Source organism: Salmo salar, chromosome ssa20 (assembly GCF_905237065.1).
Source record: "Salmo salar chromosome ssa20, Ssal_v3.1, whole genome shotgun sequence".
In the NCBI taxonomy this organism is placed as follows: Eukaryota; Metazoa; Chordata; class Actinopteri; order Salmoniformes; family Salmonidae; genus Salmo; species Salmo salar.
In genome coordinates this window covers 15,453,445-15,470,177 of record NC_059461.1, presented here as the reverse complement: position 1 = coordinate 15,470,177, position 16,733 = coordinate 15,453,445, and the positions used below count along the sequence as shown (strand labels likewise).

At 45.5% G+C, this 16,733-nt stretch overlaps 1 protein-coding gene across 1 annotated transcript in view; it reads left to right on the top strand.

The window, feature by feature from the left end:
* The window catches only part of LOC106580081 (proprotein convertase subtilisin/kexin type 5-like), a 40,132-nt gene that overhangs the window by 18,108 nt on the left and 5,291 nt on the right, over positions 1 to 16,733 (top strand). The window contains 8 exon segments of the mRNA XM_014160700.2: positions 1,424 to 1,636; positions 4,289 to 4,389; positions 8,052 to 8,155; positions 9,641 to 9,758; positions 13,372 to 13,560; positions 13,855 to 13,991; positions 14,492 to 14,617; positions 16,004 to 16,106. Of these exon segments, the coding sequence (XP_014016175.2) occupies positions 1,424 to 1,636; positions 4,289 to 4,389; positions 8,052 to 8,155; positions 9,641 to 9,758; positions 13,372 to 13,560; positions 13,855 to 13,991; positions 14,492 to 14,617; positions 16,004 to 16,106 (1,091 nt within the window).

The window sequence follows — 16,733 nt, the reverse complement described above, 5'->3', positions numbered from 1 at the left end:
CAAAGGCACTTACATTTTTTATCTAGCCCAGTCACCCTCTGAATGGTACACATACACAATCCATGTTTCAATTGTCTCGAGGCTTAAAAATCTTTCTTTAACCTGTCTCCTCCCCTTCATCTACACTGATTTCGAAGTGGATTTAACAAGTGACATCAATAAGGGTGGCAGGTAGCCTAGCGGTTAAGAGTGTTGGGCCGATAACTGAAAGGTCGCTGGTTTGAATCCCAGAGCCGACTGTGAAAAAATCTGCTGATGTGCCCTTGAGCAAGGCACTTAACCCTAATTACTCCTGTAAGTCGCCCTGGATAAGAGCTTCTATTTTAAAATGAAAATGAATAAATACATGTGAAGAGATCATAGCATTCACCTGGTCAGTTTGTCATGGAAAGAGCAGGTGTTCTTAATGTTTTGTATACCCAGTGTATGTCTTGGTTGTGCATGGAACAGAGTCTATTGGACTATTATGGCAGATGGTTGGAGGTGTGTGTGGCAGCACCGTGGCAGGTTGGCCTACGGAAAGGGGATGTGACAGGCTAGTGAGCGGGGAGACTGTGTAACCAGTTGGAAGGTAGGAGAACATGTATTAGCCCCTGTATATTTGTGAGATATTATTGACCGGTTTGGGAGAGGTGTGTGTTGCTGCTGTTAGGTTAGAGGGTGCAGGTCCCCCAGACCCAGCCCCCACACTCTCTTAGGTATCTTGAGCTAATTTTCTCGTAAACGTTTTTTTGGGTTTGTCGTTGTCTTTTTGTCTTTTTTTTTTCTGTCTTCGTCGGTCCCTACCTGCTTTTTCACTCTCTCGCTCTCTTTGTCTTTCTCTGTTTGTCACTCTCCCTCTGTATCTCTCCCCTCCTTTCTCGCACAGCTCCTCCCTCCCTCCCTCCCTCCCTCCCTCCCTCCCTCCCTCCCTCCCTCCCTCCCTTCAAAGCTGGTCCCAGTTTTCCGTCAGCGTTTCGTCCTGTCTGATTCTTTCCTCACTCAGAGGGGCTTCTATCTCTTATCACTGGCTGACAGAGGCCTTTTGAAATGCTTCCCTCCACCTTTTATCGTGTGTGTGTGTGTGTGTGTGTGACAGTCAGACCTCAGAGCAGTAGGCTCCCTCCAGTTTCTCTGCCAATCATACACCAATAAAAACCCATATAAATAGAAATATGGCATTTTGGCATCATTGACTTTATTTGATTGGGGATGCCCGCTCAAGTAATTGTATTTCTATGTAGATATCTCTGTTTACTGAAGCTGTGTGATAGTCCTGCTCCATTAAGTCATTTGGGCTAATGTAATTCATGTGCTCATTCCCCTGCCACTGCTGCTGCACCTGCTATTACCATTTCAGCATCAGGTGGCGGAAGAACGTTTGTTCCCACGGGCAGGAAGTCCCGCCTCTGATCTAATTGACAATGATTTGATTTCCTGCCAGGGAAGGAAGGGGCGTGGCTCCATCTTTGTGTGGGCGTCAGGGAATGGCGGGCGGAGCCGGGACCACTGCTCCTGTGACGGCTACACCAACAGCATCTACACTATCTCCATCTCCAGCACCGCCGAGAGCGGACGCAAGCCCTGGTACCTGGAGGAGTGCTCCTCCACCCTAACCACCACCTACAGTAGTGGAGAGAACTACGACCGCAAGATAGTAAGTCTGTCTCTGAGAGAGAGAGAAACTGTGTAATTGGCTGTTCCTCCATTCTTACCACAACATACAGCAGCAGAGGGAAGAGCGAACTACGACTGTCTGATAGTTGAGGGGGGGTGTGTGTGTGTGTGTGTGTGTGTGTGAGAGCTCTTGTGGCCCACACTCCGGAGACCTTCAGTCTGTCTTTGTAACGGCTGTGAGGGTCTATAGCAGGGTGGGATTGTATCAACACCACCAAGACCGAGGTGGTCTGCCAATGGAGCTAGCCCTCCACCCATCATGCCTGTTTTCACCAGTGAACACAAATCACTGGCAATAGTCCCGTCATTCAAATACCTGGGCAGCATCCTCTCGGAGGACTGCAGCATCGACCTCAATTCTAAACAGTATTAAGCATCAGCTGCCTTTGGGGAAACTCGGACGCAGGGTCTTCCAAAACAGGGATCTCCACCTCCACACCAACGTCTCCGTCTATCAAGCCGTCTGCATCCACCACACTTCTTTACCGCTGTGAAGTCTAAGTCACTTACAGTCGCCACAACAAGCAGCTCGAGCCATTTCTACATAAGATGCCCGCAGCGCATCCTGGGAATCACCTTACTTTGACCAACTGCAAAAGTATGGAGGCCATGGTCACTCAAACACTGACTGCTGGCTTGGGCATGTCATTAGGATGTCTTGTTCGCGGAAGATCGTGTACGGCCGGCTACATCTTGGCCGGCGGTCTGTAGGGGGGTAGATGCAGCGCTACAAGGACCAGCTGAAGAAGTGCACCATCAAACCCACAGACCCGGAGGATGCCGCTGCCGACCGTTCCACCTGGCGGCAGCTCTGCCAGAGCGGTGTACAGAGGAGGAGAGGAGCACAAAGAAACAGTAAAAACAGCTCAGGAGACATACAACCATACCTGCCCTCGCCAACACGGACTGCGCATGCCCCGCCTGCGATAAAGTTTGTGGATCTCGGATTGGACTCTTCATTCACCCCAAAAATTCACTGTGAACTCAGAAGTGGAAGCCATCCTGGGATATGATGGACTACCCTAACGTAACGTGTGTGAGAGCGAGAGAGAGCACTAATGTGCTAATGCTGCTTTGTCATTTAGGCCGGCTAGATGGCATACGAACACGTAACTGATTCCTGTGTGGACAAACAAGCTTTGGTTGTTTTTAAAGCCCATGGCTTTTGAACCCAAGGCTGGGTGAATGAGGTCAGTGTGTCGGGGTCAAGCTGTGTGTCCTGGGCTAACCCCCTCCTACTCTCCACCGCTGGCCCAGGGTGCATCGGGACAGACAGTCATACAGACAGTGACTGTTGTCCCAGCTTGTCTGGCAGTGTTTCGCCACATTCCCAATATAGGTTATAGAGACCAAGCAGAGAGAGAAGGAGAGCAGTCACTAAGAACCAGCCAGGCCAGCGCTGCCCTCCAGAACAATGACCAGCACTCAACACACACGGTCATGCACACAATGTCCTACTCCAGGGCCTTTATTTGTAAAGCATATCAGGGTAGGAGTGCTGATCTAGGATCAGGTCCCCCCTGTGCATATGTATGTGATTTATTATGATCTAAAAGGCAAATCGATCCTAGATCAGCACTCCTACTCTGAGACGCTTAATGAATACAGCCCCAGATCCTCTACCAGCAGGACCCAGCTTTCTCAATCAAGCCTTCCTCCCTCACTGTGACCCAGATACAAGCTGGTTTCCCCATTCTAAGCCCTTTGGTGTCTTCAGTCCAACAACAGGGATATGTTGAGGCGTCTATAGATGGTCTTCCAGCTCTGAAGTGACCGGTCGGTCGGTCAGCAAGGGATCCCTTTGATGGCTTTTATTGTGACTGACTGGATTTGGCGCAAAACGCTAAGCTTTCTCCCGCCCTTGATATACTAAGTCCATGCAATGGGAACAGATGTTTTTTTTTTTTCAACTGCAATTTTTATTTGTTTTATTTTATTACTATTATATAAAAAAATATATAATAATTACCCCCTTTTTCTCCCCAATTTCGTGATTACGATCTTGTCTCATCGCTGCAACTCCCGAATGGGCTCGGGAGAGGCGAAAGTAGAGTCATGTGTCCTCATACATCGTTTTGCCAAATCGCACTTCTTAACACCCGCCCGCTTAACCCAGAAGCCAGCTGCACCAATGTGTCGGAGGAAACCCTGCTCAACTGACGACTGAAGTCAGCCTGCAGGCGCCTGGCCTGCCACAAGGAGTTGCTAGAGCGCAACGAGCCAAGTAAAGCCCCCCCCCCAGCCAAACCCTCCCATAACCTGGACGACGCTGGGCCAATTGTGCGCTGCCCTATGGGACTCCCGGTCACGGCCGGTAATGACACCCCAGGCTGTAGTGACGCCGCAACACTGCGATGCAGTGTCTTAGATCGCTGCGCCACTCAGGAGGCACCTGGAAAAAAATATTTCCCTCCTTTCCACTCCCTGTGGTCCTCTTGGCTGGGAAATGATTTCCTGGGTACCTTCGGGAACAGCAGGGTAGTGCGTGTGTGCATGTGTGTCATCTCTAGCATGGCAGCGTATCAAAGCTGGAATGTATGCAGTCTCAGGTGTGCCTCAATCTCCCCCTGATCCACAGGACTTAACCCTCCCTCCCCTCTCTTTCCATCCCCTCTTCTCCCTCCCGCTGTAGATCACCACAGATCTGCGGCAGCGCTGCACAGACAGCCACACAGGGACCTCGGCGTCTGCTCCTATGGCAGCTGGGATCATCGCGCTGGCCCTGGAGGCTAAGTAAGCTCCTTAACCTTAACTCAGGGATTCACTCGACTCTACCGGTGCACTGCAGTTAGTTCAGATCACCCAGCCAGTCAGTCAATCAATCCCATTGCTCACATTGCTTATCACAATTCTCTCCCGTTTTTTTTTCACTCTTTCTTTCTCTGCTCCACCCTCTCACTCACCCACACACACCAACTGCTCCGCACACACACTCGTCAAGCGGATCCGATTGGCCACAACTCTTTGAACGCTGCTGATGGTATCAGCGGTTATCTGGTAGAGGAAAGAGAGCTGGCCGACTTTGATAAACATATTTTTTCGAGCGGGGCTGAGAGCAGGTCTGCTCTGTCATTAGAAAGGCCAGCTTATCTTCCCCCTCCGCATCATATTACACCCGTATGTTTATACCATAATTACACTTCAGTCAGAACATGAGAGGAGACTCTCTGACATCAGCAGGGTTTGATGTCGGATCTGTGGGGACCAAACGAGCTGTGGGAATAGTTCCTGTGTGTGTGTGTGTGTGTGTGTGCGCGCGTGTGTGCTATCCGGCAGCATTCAAATGATTTTAGGATGCCTGTGCCATGGCCTAGTTATTGCATAACATTAATGACAATGAAACATTTATAGAATGTGAATTATGGATGAAGTGGTGAACATTGGTTGGTTTTAATTGTCAATAAATCAGAGTTTTCATGGATGGTTATTGGTATTGGGACACCTTTGCTTTTCCCTTCAGAAGACCACAGCTTCTTAACCTGTGAGTGCCAGTCTGTTTTTGGTCTCTTGCCAACTCCTTATGGAATTGATATGCCATGACTGGCGCCCATGCTGACAGCTTCTGGTTTTCACCTCAATGCATTTTTTGTAAAACGTAGTTCACCGAGTGAGTGTTGGACAGCGAGCAGGAGAACGGATCACTCCTGGGAAGTGAAACACTTCAACAAACTCTCCCACCAGTGTTCAAGAGGTTGATGGCAATGGTTAGCCGTGAAGGTTTTCTCTACTCCACGATGAACTCCTTAGGAGGCAGTACACAATGTCACTTTTTATTTGAGGGTCTTTTCATACATATCTGTTGTACTGTTTTAGAAATGAAAGCATTTTGTGTCTAGTCTGGCCATTTGAAGAAGTCAGTATTTTGACAAATTAGTATTTGGTCCCATATTCCTTGCACACAAACTCGTGATGATACAAAGTTGTTGGATGCATTTGTTTTGTTTGTGTTTTGGATGATCTTTTTGCCCAATAGGAAACTGAACGGCGAATAATGTCTTGCGCCATGTTGGAGTCACTTTTATTGTAAGTAAGAGTGTATATTTCTGAACACTGCTACATTCATGTGGATGCTACCATGATTATGTATAATTAGGAATTAACTGTGAGTAATGATGAGTTAGAAGGTTAGAGGCGCAAAGATCATTACCCCCCCCCCCCCCACACAAAAAAAATGCTTACCCCCCCCCCCTATTATTGGTAATGAGGTTTTGTTGTAGCTATTCATGATTTTTATCAATCATGGCAAGGCTTAATTTAGAAGTGTTCCGAAACATTTATCTACTCAGGAGGGGGGGGACGGGACTAGATGCATGAATTGCTTTCATTTGTAAACGGTAAAACGGATATGTATGAAAATATCCGCAATACATTCTGTACTGTTGCCACATATGAAACATTGATCTCAAATCCGAAATGCTGGAGTATAGAGCCACATTTAAAATGTTAGCTTTACTGTCCAAATACATATGGAGGGGAGTGTGTATATACAGTGGGGGTCTGAAATTGACACCTTATTGGCAGATGTTCATGTCACCCAACAAATGTAATAGCCTGGAGTTAGCAGCATTGGCACTTGGATTGGAACTGGTGTTTTAGTCAGATTACATGAAAAATAGAGCTCTTTGGCCACTCACACCAGTGGTGGGTTTGGTGTCAAAATGTCAATACCTATACAGAAAATAATCCCATACCTACTGTAAAATAGGGTGGTGGATCTTTGATGTTATGGGGCTATTTTGTTTCCACTGGTCCTGGGGCGGTTAAGGTCAACTGCATAATGAACTTTACTCAGTACCAGGACATTTTATCCAAAAACCTGGTTGCCTCTACCAGGAGGTGGAGACTTGGCTGCAACTGGATCTTCCAGCAAGACTATAACTTAATTATTCTTATTTTAACTAGGCAAGTCAGTTAAGAACAAATTCTTATTTACCTTTTGGTAGGCCGTCAATGTAACAGGCCTCCTGTGGGGACTGGGGCTGGGATTATAAATATATATATCAGAGAGACAACACTACATAACGAGAGAACTAAGACAACAACACAACATGGTAGCAACACAACATGGTAGCAGCACAAAACATGGTACAAACATAACTGGGCCCAGACAACAGCACAAAGGGCAAGAAGGTAGAGACAACAATACATCACGCAAAGCAGCCACAACTGTCAGTACGAGTGTCCATGATTGAGTCTTTGAATGAAGAGGTTGAGATAAAACTATCCAGTTTGAGTGTTTGTTGCAGCTCGTTCCAGTCGCTAGCTGCAGCGAACTGAAAAGATGAGCGACCCAGGGATGTGTGTGCTTTGGGGACCTTTAACAGAATGTGACTGGCAGAACGGGTGTTGTATGTGGAGGATGAGGGCTGCAGTAACCCTAGAAACACATCAAAATCCACAAAGAAATGGTTAACTGGCCACAAAATCTCAGTCTCCGGACTTGAAACCCATTGAAAACCTGTGGTTTTAAAATGTAACCTTTTATTTAACTAGGCAAGTCAGTTAAGAACAAATTCTTATTTACAACGATGGCCTACACCGGCCAAACCCGGACGAAGCTGGGCCAATTGTGCGCCGCCCTATGGGACTCCCAATCACGGCCGGTTATGAGGGCAGTCCATAAGCACAGACGAAGGATATCAACAATCTGGAAGGATTCTGTATGGAGGAATGGTCTAAGATCCCAATGTGTTCTCCAACTCATCAAATATTTTAAAGGCCCAGTGTCGTTATCTTCGCAAGGTGAGGTATTGGAAGGTGGTGTCTATAATTTTGACCACTACCTTTTTTGAGATTTTTTTTGTAATACTTGTTAAACAAAATATCTTTCTCTGAGCAATTGTATTAGTATAATATAATTTCCCAAACAGTTTAAACTTACAATATACCGTAGTATTTTAATTATTTATTCTATACAGTCATTTTTGCTCATCTTTATCAAGGGTGTCAATAATTTCAGACCCCACTCTATATCCTTGCGGAGTAGTATTTTTGTAGGAAAACGTGCAGCCTCGGAATGTTCTGAAATACTGTGCTCAGCGGGAGAAAAGGGAGAGATGAGAGCGGGAGAAAATAATGGAGCATCTGGATAGCATATGAAGGGATTCCCAGGAAACTTGGTGACCTACTTATATATATTTTTTTAAGCACCCTTTTTACATCAAAGGACACATGGATGCCATCTTGTAATGGGTATCACGTGAGATTGGACCTGGGAGGGAGGTGGATGGTTGGGCATACTGTATCTGCTATACCTAACTCTCTCGCTCTCTTTCTGTTACACGCAAACACCCATGCACCATATGTACATTACACACACACACAAACAGTGTTAAGTCTGTGCATATTGTTGGTTACCTGTATGTCTCTGTGGTGTTTTGTGATTTCTCCTCCAGTCCTCTGTTGTCGTGGAGGGATGTTCAGCACATCATTGTCAAGACGTCTCGAGCCGGCCACCTCAACGCCCCTGACTGGAAGACCAACGCTGCTGGATACAACGGTCCTTAACACTGCTCGCCTCCTCTCCTCCCTCAGCTACTCACCCCATTTTCCGCTCTCTCTTTCATACCCTTCACTTTACTCTTAGCCCAGTCACTCACCATAAACCATCCCACAGCCTGCCAACTACCTGTCAGGGATTCCATGTGGAGTACTTCGTTTCATAAGTGTGTGTGTGTGGAGTGTGTGGAGTGTGTGGAGTGTGTGAGATTGAGACTGCAGTCCTGGAGTTTTTCCAAGCGGCTGTTTCAAAGAGGATTGGGAAAACGAGTGAGAGAGAAAAGGGAGGAGGTGGGGAGTTCATCCAGTGGAAATGGAGAGCGGAGGTTTAAAGAAAGAGGGATGGGAGAATAATATTTGATTGGCTGTGTGGGTTGGGTTAACTTACTCATGTTTTACTGGGATACTGCTTTGGTTGGAAGGCTGTTTTGATTGGTTGTTCTAAGGCGGTGGTCACCAACCGGTCGATCGTGAAGGCATTCCTAGTTGATCACCAAACATTCCTGTAATAAAACCAATGATAAAGCCTTGCGTTCCAATTGTTTTTATCTGATTTGCGCTGTTGGTGGTAGGTGCACTTGATTCAGCAGCCCTAGTGCTGTTGGTGGTAGGTGCACTTGATTCAGCAGCCCTAGAACCAGGAAGGCAAAGTGTTCCCATTTTGAAGCATTTCATGTGTCTGAAGGTAGAACTCTGCCTACCCGGCAGGCCCAGAGAGCAAATCAAGTGCACCTATAGGACTTCTGCTGGCCAATCCGAAACCTCATTGCTACAGAACTGTTTTTAATTGGTTAATATTGCAAAGGCTTACGTTTTTTAAGTCATGTAAAAAATATATATATATGTGTGTGTGTGTGTGTGTGTGTGTGTGTATTTATTTCTGAGCGGTAGATCTTGGCTTGCATTTTGACTCAAACTGATCTTGACTCAGAAAAGGTTGGTGACCACTGTTCTAAGGCATGAATAAAAATTGGCACAGAAAGTATCCACCCCCTTGCACAATTATTACTTAACATTTTTTGCTTTCAAATTAGGTGGGGGAAAAAATCTGAATTGATAAGTATCCACTCCTCCTCTGTTTCAATACGTAATTCATCTTGCGTACTCTAGAATCCTGAATCAAGGCTATGATATTTGCCAGAAGTATTTATCCATTCCTCTGGGCCAAATGACTCAAGCTCTGTCATAAAAAAGCAGTGGGATACTTATCTCATGAAAACATTTCAGGTTGTTATACATTTTGTAAAACTGTCTCGATATTTATTATTATTATTATTATTATTTTTTGGGTGGAATAGGATGTTTAGATCAGGGAATTAAAAAAACAATTCGGGCTGTAAGGCAACACATTTGTGCTTATCGGGGCGGATCCTTCTTACAGACACTAGAAATGTATATGGTTCTGTGAAATGTATTGAAGCGATGTGTGGTTTTGAACAATTATGATTGGCTGTGTGGATTGACTGACGGTAGGCGTGTCTTGCAGTCAGCCACCTGTATGGCTTTGGCCTGATGGACGCGGAGGCTATGGTGAAGGAGGCGGAGCGATGGAAGCAGGTCCCCGCCCAGCACATCTGTGTGGAGAGTGCCGACCGCCAGATCAGGTACTACACAACCAACACCTCCCTAGTGTACCTGTCCTTACCCAATCAACCAACCAATCAAATGGAATCTGTTCAGAGCTATTGAGAAATACATTATATTTAACAGCAACCAAGGGTTGTGTTCATGTGTGTGTTTCTGTCCAAAAGCTCTTCATGCACCCACATGTATGGGATTTCTGCAAGCTCCTCCTGCACACTGAGCGGAGCCAGCCAAGTATTAACACACATGCATACAAAACGCATGCATGAACACACACTAGGGCTGTGACGTTTAAATTCATTTGGGATCGTTAACGTTTAGAGAAAATCCCTAGCCGAAAACGTTAGATTTTTTTTTTTTTTTTTTTTTTACAATTAAAATCACACTGCAGTTATCACAAATTCCAACAGCTCCCGATCATCAATCATCAAGACAACAACAACAACAAAAAATAACTAATGCAACAATGTGGTAAGTAGGAAGCAATATGCATCTTTCAAATTATTATCGTCGTTAACAGTTGGGAAAATGACAGAGTGAGACAGGGAAGCGACAGCAGCAACGTCCAGTATGGCAATACTTTAAGTTAAATGAGAAGGTGGTGAAATGTAAACTTTGAGAGGTGGAAGTGAGCTACAGTGATGGTACAAGTGCAATGCTGAAAGGGAGGCACCTTGAGACCCAACCAGTTGCTGGCAGCAGTGTGATGAGGGACGGAGTGAGAAAATCACAGCACAGATTGCAGTTGATATGCAGCCATTGTCAATGGTAGAGGATGTATGCCTCAATTACCTAATGGCATATCTAGAACCAGACTACAAGATGCCATGTCAAAAAACCGTGACGGCCCTGATGGAGAAATTGTACAATGATTGATTGCTCTGCAAGTACATAGCAAGAGCTCTCCAACACCCTATGTGGCATTAACAACGGTTGTTGGACATCTATGAACACGCTGTCATACATCACTGCAACGAACCATCACATTGATGAGAAGTGGGACATGTAGTCACATGTATTGAGAACTGAGAACATGGAGGAGAGGCCCTCAACAGAGACCCTAAAAACGACCCCCTAGCGGTCATATGCGGGACCATATCTGAATTGTGAATCATGTCATTTTATGCTTTTGGAGAATAAAAAATTATTGTTTAAAAGTTGAGACATTTTTTACATTTGTCACATCCCTAAAATGCGCACACACACACACACACACACACACACAATTATCGAAGGGCTTGGAATCGGTTCAGCGAGAAGAACATAAAACTGGAGAACACAATTATTTGAGGAAGGGAACAGAACTTGAACCGAAAACTAAAGTGATCTATACTCTTCCGGAACAGAACTGTTATTTTAAAAGGATGGCAACTAGTTAATAACTTTCTTTTACATTCCGGGCATTTCTTATTCCAGTCCCACAAAAATTGCAACAAAAAGCCTATGCAAAGCTCTCACTCAAAAACGTATTCTAGCATCTGCCTGCTCGCTGGAAATCTTAGCCAGTGTGTGTGTGTGTGTGTGTGTTTTTGTGTGTAGGCTACCTGCCCCTCCCCTCTGAAGCATAGGTTACAAGAGTAATTCAGAAATTAGGGAGATGTTTAATTAGAGAAGAGGGGATTTACTCTTTCAATGCTAGTTAAGGATACTATAGTTGGATTTATTGGATTCACGTTGGATTTATTAACTATAAAAAGGTAAGACATGTTTTTAATTCTAGGTCTGCTCAGCACACACAGCGAACCTTTGCTCTGGTCCAACTTAAAACCAACTCGGAAGTTCAAAGACATTCAAAGTTCCTCTATAGAAGCCGTTCCTCCATAGGTATAATTCTGTGGGTCTAATTCAGATAATACATGTCATAACAAGATGCCCAGAGCTTCAAGGCAAGCTTCCTCCAGCCTGTCTCCTCATCCTCAAAATGTCAGTTGCATCTTGCGCTTTGCACTGTGGCTGGCAGCACAGTATGTGTTTTGTCTTTCATTAGGATTAAACCATGCTGTTATGGCAAAATACAATTTTTACTTAACGACTTTACTATACAGATTAAATCGCTTACCCGCTCCACAGCAAACTGCTCTATCAGCAGTGATTGGTGAAGTCATTTAATGCCGAGCTAAATAAAACATTTTTTTTTTACGATTTTGAGGTTTAAAAATTACTTTTTTCTTGCTTTGAGCCGGTTCAGAACTTGAATTTGTTGGTCGTAACAAAAAAAGGAACATTTTTTATAAATGTTTTTAACTAAATTATTGCAAAATAATTTTGGTTCCAAACCCTGCAACCATCCTTACATTCCCTTACAATTTGATCTGCTTGTTTTTTTTTTGTGCTTTTTTTTCCTCTTCCTTTGCAGCTGGATGTTTAATTGGGCTCTTGTTGAACACATTAAAGAGCCAATCACAGTTTAGTTTACTGGCTTTGAATGGAACCAATCCGCCTCATGCTAGTTCCCCAATCGAGCTCCCTATCTCTCAGCCCCATGCTGGCCAGACCATAGGAATCTTATGGGAAGCCTATCTTGGCTATGTGTGTTTGAGAGAGAGAGAGTGTGTAGTATGTGAGTTGAGGACCGCCGGCTGTGGACCCTCAGGTTTTTCGGGCAGAACGGAGGGTGCTTTTGGCAGTGCAGTTTGTTTTTGCTCTGGAGCTGTTCTCCTGTCGTCATCTTCCAGCCACAGGTCTCTGCACTGAGACACCCCTTGGCTGGCCCCTCCATTGCATTTGGTAATGTCTGGGCCTTCTCCTCCTTGGAGCATTGGAGAAAAAAACATGTAGAATCTGTAGCCCGCCAGGGAAGTCGTAATCTGGGTTTGTCTCCTCCTCCCAGCCCCCCACCCAAGCCACTCGCGTACCTCACACCCCCACAGCCCTCACAATTTCAGTTTTAAAGCATGAGATTAGCTATAAAACTGTTTTTTTCTCTCTCTGCCCCATGGCAATTTGTGTAGAATTACAGGAAATTAGATTTAAAACGGCAACATTTTCTCTCGGCGTCATGGAAAATGTGTAGAATAGCAAGAGATTTAGCTATAAAACGGTTAATTTGTCTCTCAGCCCCATGGCAATATCTGTAGAATTGCAGGAGATTAGCTATAAAACTACACATTTATCTCTTTGCCCCATGGCAAAATGTGTAGAATTGTAGAAAGTTACCTTGCTCAGGCCCCGTGAAACTGCGGTACACCACTGCCCCAAGCACACTTCATGCAGATCTACACCCCAACACATTTACTCACACACACACTAGTGTGGATTCTGGTGTAGTGTTTAGGAGCAAAGACAGGGTGTCACCCATCCCCACTGCCATCCTCTGGCTTGGTCATCTAAACTCTGCTTTCTGTTCTTTAATGGCCCATATGCTGCGGGCCCAGCTGTGAATTCAATTCTATTAAAATCAGACCAATTAAATGAAGTAATATTAACTAGACTAGAGCCTCTTGAAAGTAAATATTTGAACATTGATTGATTGTGTGCGCTCAATAACCCAGTGTTGAGATGAATCAATACTCCATGATAGCTGGGTAGCACCTGGCTCGTTTACTCTGAGTTCCACTTCCTATCTTGTCAGATTTTAGATTCTGATTGGGTGACTGCACTGACATCTGATTGGTTGCTTCCCTCTGCCTGCAGGACGATCCGCCCAGAGCACCTGGTGCGCTCCGTGTACAAGGCCACCGGCTGCATCGACAACTTCAACCACCATGTCATCTACCTGGAGCATGTGGTCGTACGTATCACCATCACGCACCCACGCCGTGGCGACCTGTCTATCAACCTCACGTCGCCCTCGGGAACCAAGTCCCAGCTGCTCGCCAACAGGTGAACCTCCCCTTCAATTCTATTCCGCTTCCTCTCACACTCTACACACCAGCGTTTCTTCCTGGCACTAACACAGCTGATTCGACCAATCATTAAGCCGTTGATTAGTTGAACCAGGTGTGTTGGTACTGGACCAGAATAAATAAAAAGCCAGCCTGCCCCTGTGGCTTCCCAGGACCAGGAATGAAGAAACATTCTACTTCTGTGTCTTTCCAGTGTGTTGTCTGAACGTGGTCGAACAGTGTGTTGTCTGAACGTGGTCGAACAGTGTGCTCTCTGTGTGCTTTCCTCTAGGTTGTTTGACCACTCCATGGAGGGTTTTAAGAACTGGGAGTTTATGACCACTCACTGCTGGGGGGAGAAGGCGGCTGGGGACTGGATCCTGGAGATCCATGACTCTCCCTCGCAGCTCCGCAGCCAGAAAGTCCCAGGTACAGTAGACTAGAGACGCCACCCAGTCTAAAGGAGTGACCGTACCAATGGAAAATATGCTTTAAAAAAAGTCAACTATCCCCTTAAAGGAGCAATCTGCATTTCTGGACTTCTGGAAATGAATGATATGTACCCATTGATTTGTGAAGAATAGAACATAAATGACTCATGAGTTTAGTTCAACTGTCGTACCCCATCAGAACCCCAAATATGAGCTTGTTTGTAAACAATGTAAATGTAAACAAACACTATATGGTTAAAACTATCATTTTTGATGTCATGGATGGTCAGGCCTTGCATCCATAGAGCAGTCTTTTGAATTTGAGAGTGGTTACATTTCTCCAGCCCCATCCCTAAGCTTTATTGTTTTGACTTAGGATTACCTCTTTTTTTAAGGATACTCGAGATGACCACAGTTATATTGCTTAGCAGTATACCGATGTGTCCTTTTCTCTCTCTTTGTCTGTCTGTCTGTTGTGTTGGGCGACACAACCCCCAGGCAAGCTGAAGGAGTGGTCCCTGGTGCTTTATGGCACCTCTGTGCACCCGTACTCCTCCATGCGCAGCGACAAGCCTCGCTCGGCCGAGCCCCCTGCAGACGAAGAGTTCACTGAGGAGTACAACGGTGAGTGGGGAAGATGACGGAGGGAGGAACTGTAAGGAAAAAGAGATGGAGGACAGAATACAAGAATCCTGTTATAAGGGAGACGTAGTAGGAAAGGGGGGAGCAAATGGAGGAGAGACTAAGTGGGAAGGAAAAAGGATCAGGGCCAGGCACTTATACCAAATGAACCTATACGGAATAAACATTTGATTCTCTCTACCGCTTTGTCTGTTCTCTAACTCTCTGTTTGCTACCTCTTTTATTGTTCATCTCTCGCACTACCTTGAGCCGCTTTCCTTGCAGATCTGTACCTTTTTCTGTTTTCTCCCTATCGCTCGCTCTCGCTCTCGCTCTCTCCTTTACTTTCTACCCATCTGTTCTTTCTGTCTCTCTGTTCTCTCTCCCTCTCGTTCTCCCTCTCTCTGTTCTCTCCTTCACTTGCTACCCCTTTCTGTTATCTCCTTCTTCTCTGTTCACTGTTCTCTTTCTCTCTCTCGCTGTTCTCTCCCCCTCTCTTTATCTCTGTGGGTTCCCTCTCTCGTAAAATGATGATTACTATTATTACTATTATTATTGGTGGGTGCTTATACACTGAGTACAAAACCTGCTCTTTCCATGACTTAGACTGACCAGGTGAAAGCTATGATCCCTTATTGATGTCACTTGTTAAATCCACTTCAGTCAGTGTAGATGAAGGGAAGGAGACAGGTTAAATAAGGATTTTTAAGCCTTGAGACAATTGACACACGGATTGTGTATGTGTGCCATTCAGAGGGTGAATGGGCAAGACAAAAGATTGACGTGCCTTTGAACGGGGGTACGGTAGTAAGTGCCACCGGTTTGTGTCAAGAACTGCAATGCTGCTGGGTTTTCACGCTCAACAGTTGTGTGTATCAAGAATGGTCTACCACCCAAAGGACATCCAGCCAGCTTGACACAACTGTTGAAAGCATTGGAGAAACCTTCGGAGAGTGGGGTCACGGCCAGGCTCCGCTATTGTCAACGACGACTCTGGAGCAGTTAGAGCTGCGTCCACATCGACAGGTTAGACTGAGCAACCTTTCGGTTACTGACCCCACACTCTAACCTCTAGGCTACCTGCTGCCCAATGTGGTCATATTTGAGGTTACAGTGAGGCAGCTGATACTCATTAGCCTGTTTGATAAGCCACAGCACACAGCCATGGCAACAGAACATAAACGCCCCCAACTTTTATACGCTCGTTAGACATAACATTCTCCTGCCTTCAGCACAACAAGGAACACCTTACACACTCACTCGTTCACTGGATGGAATACCAGTCGCCTCCCTTTAGTCCGTTTTTGTCTCATTCATAAAGTCTCCACCCTTGTAACATGAGAAACTACAGTACCCACAATGCTTTGTTTATCAAATCTTCTTTACCAGGGCTCTGTGACAGTGAGTGCAACGAGAACGGCTGTGAAGGCCCCGGACCTCACCAGTGTATCAACTGCCTCCATTACTTCCTCAAGTTCAAGAACAACACCAGGTTAGCATGTCTGTGTTCTGGCTTCCTCCTGCAGGCCAACAGCTGGGTCATGTTCATTAGACACCAACTGAAGAAAACGGACTGAAACGGGGAGGGACTTCCGCTCTTGTCCTCATTTTGTTTTTTCCCCTCTGAATTCACCAACATCGGATAGCATGTTCATGATTTAGGCAATAGTCATTGGTCGGACTGCAGTATTAGGAATGTTGCACCTCCTTTCTCTCACTGATTTGCACTGATTTGAAATGGGTGGTTACCCGATCATTGACACACAGTGAGAACTGTCGTGACAAGGGTCGTGTTCAGTAGGGCATACCGTAAACGCAACCTTCTGCGAAACTAATATCTACGTGAGGAGGGGGAGGTTGAGTGGTGTGACCGTGTGAGGTGGGGATTGAAGTCCACTGTAATTACCTTGTTGTCTTTGCGAGCAGCCGAACACAGTACACTAATAAACAAGAAGCCAGCAGGTAGCTGGAGACAGCCTGTGAGGGCTTGGCTGCTCTGTCTTGTTCTGTAAAACTTCATCATTAGCCCTCCTAACCCCGGAGTGCTGGAGTGGGGTTTGGGAAGGGTGGAAAGAAACGGAGGGGGTTGTTTTAATGCTCATAATTATATCCCTATGTT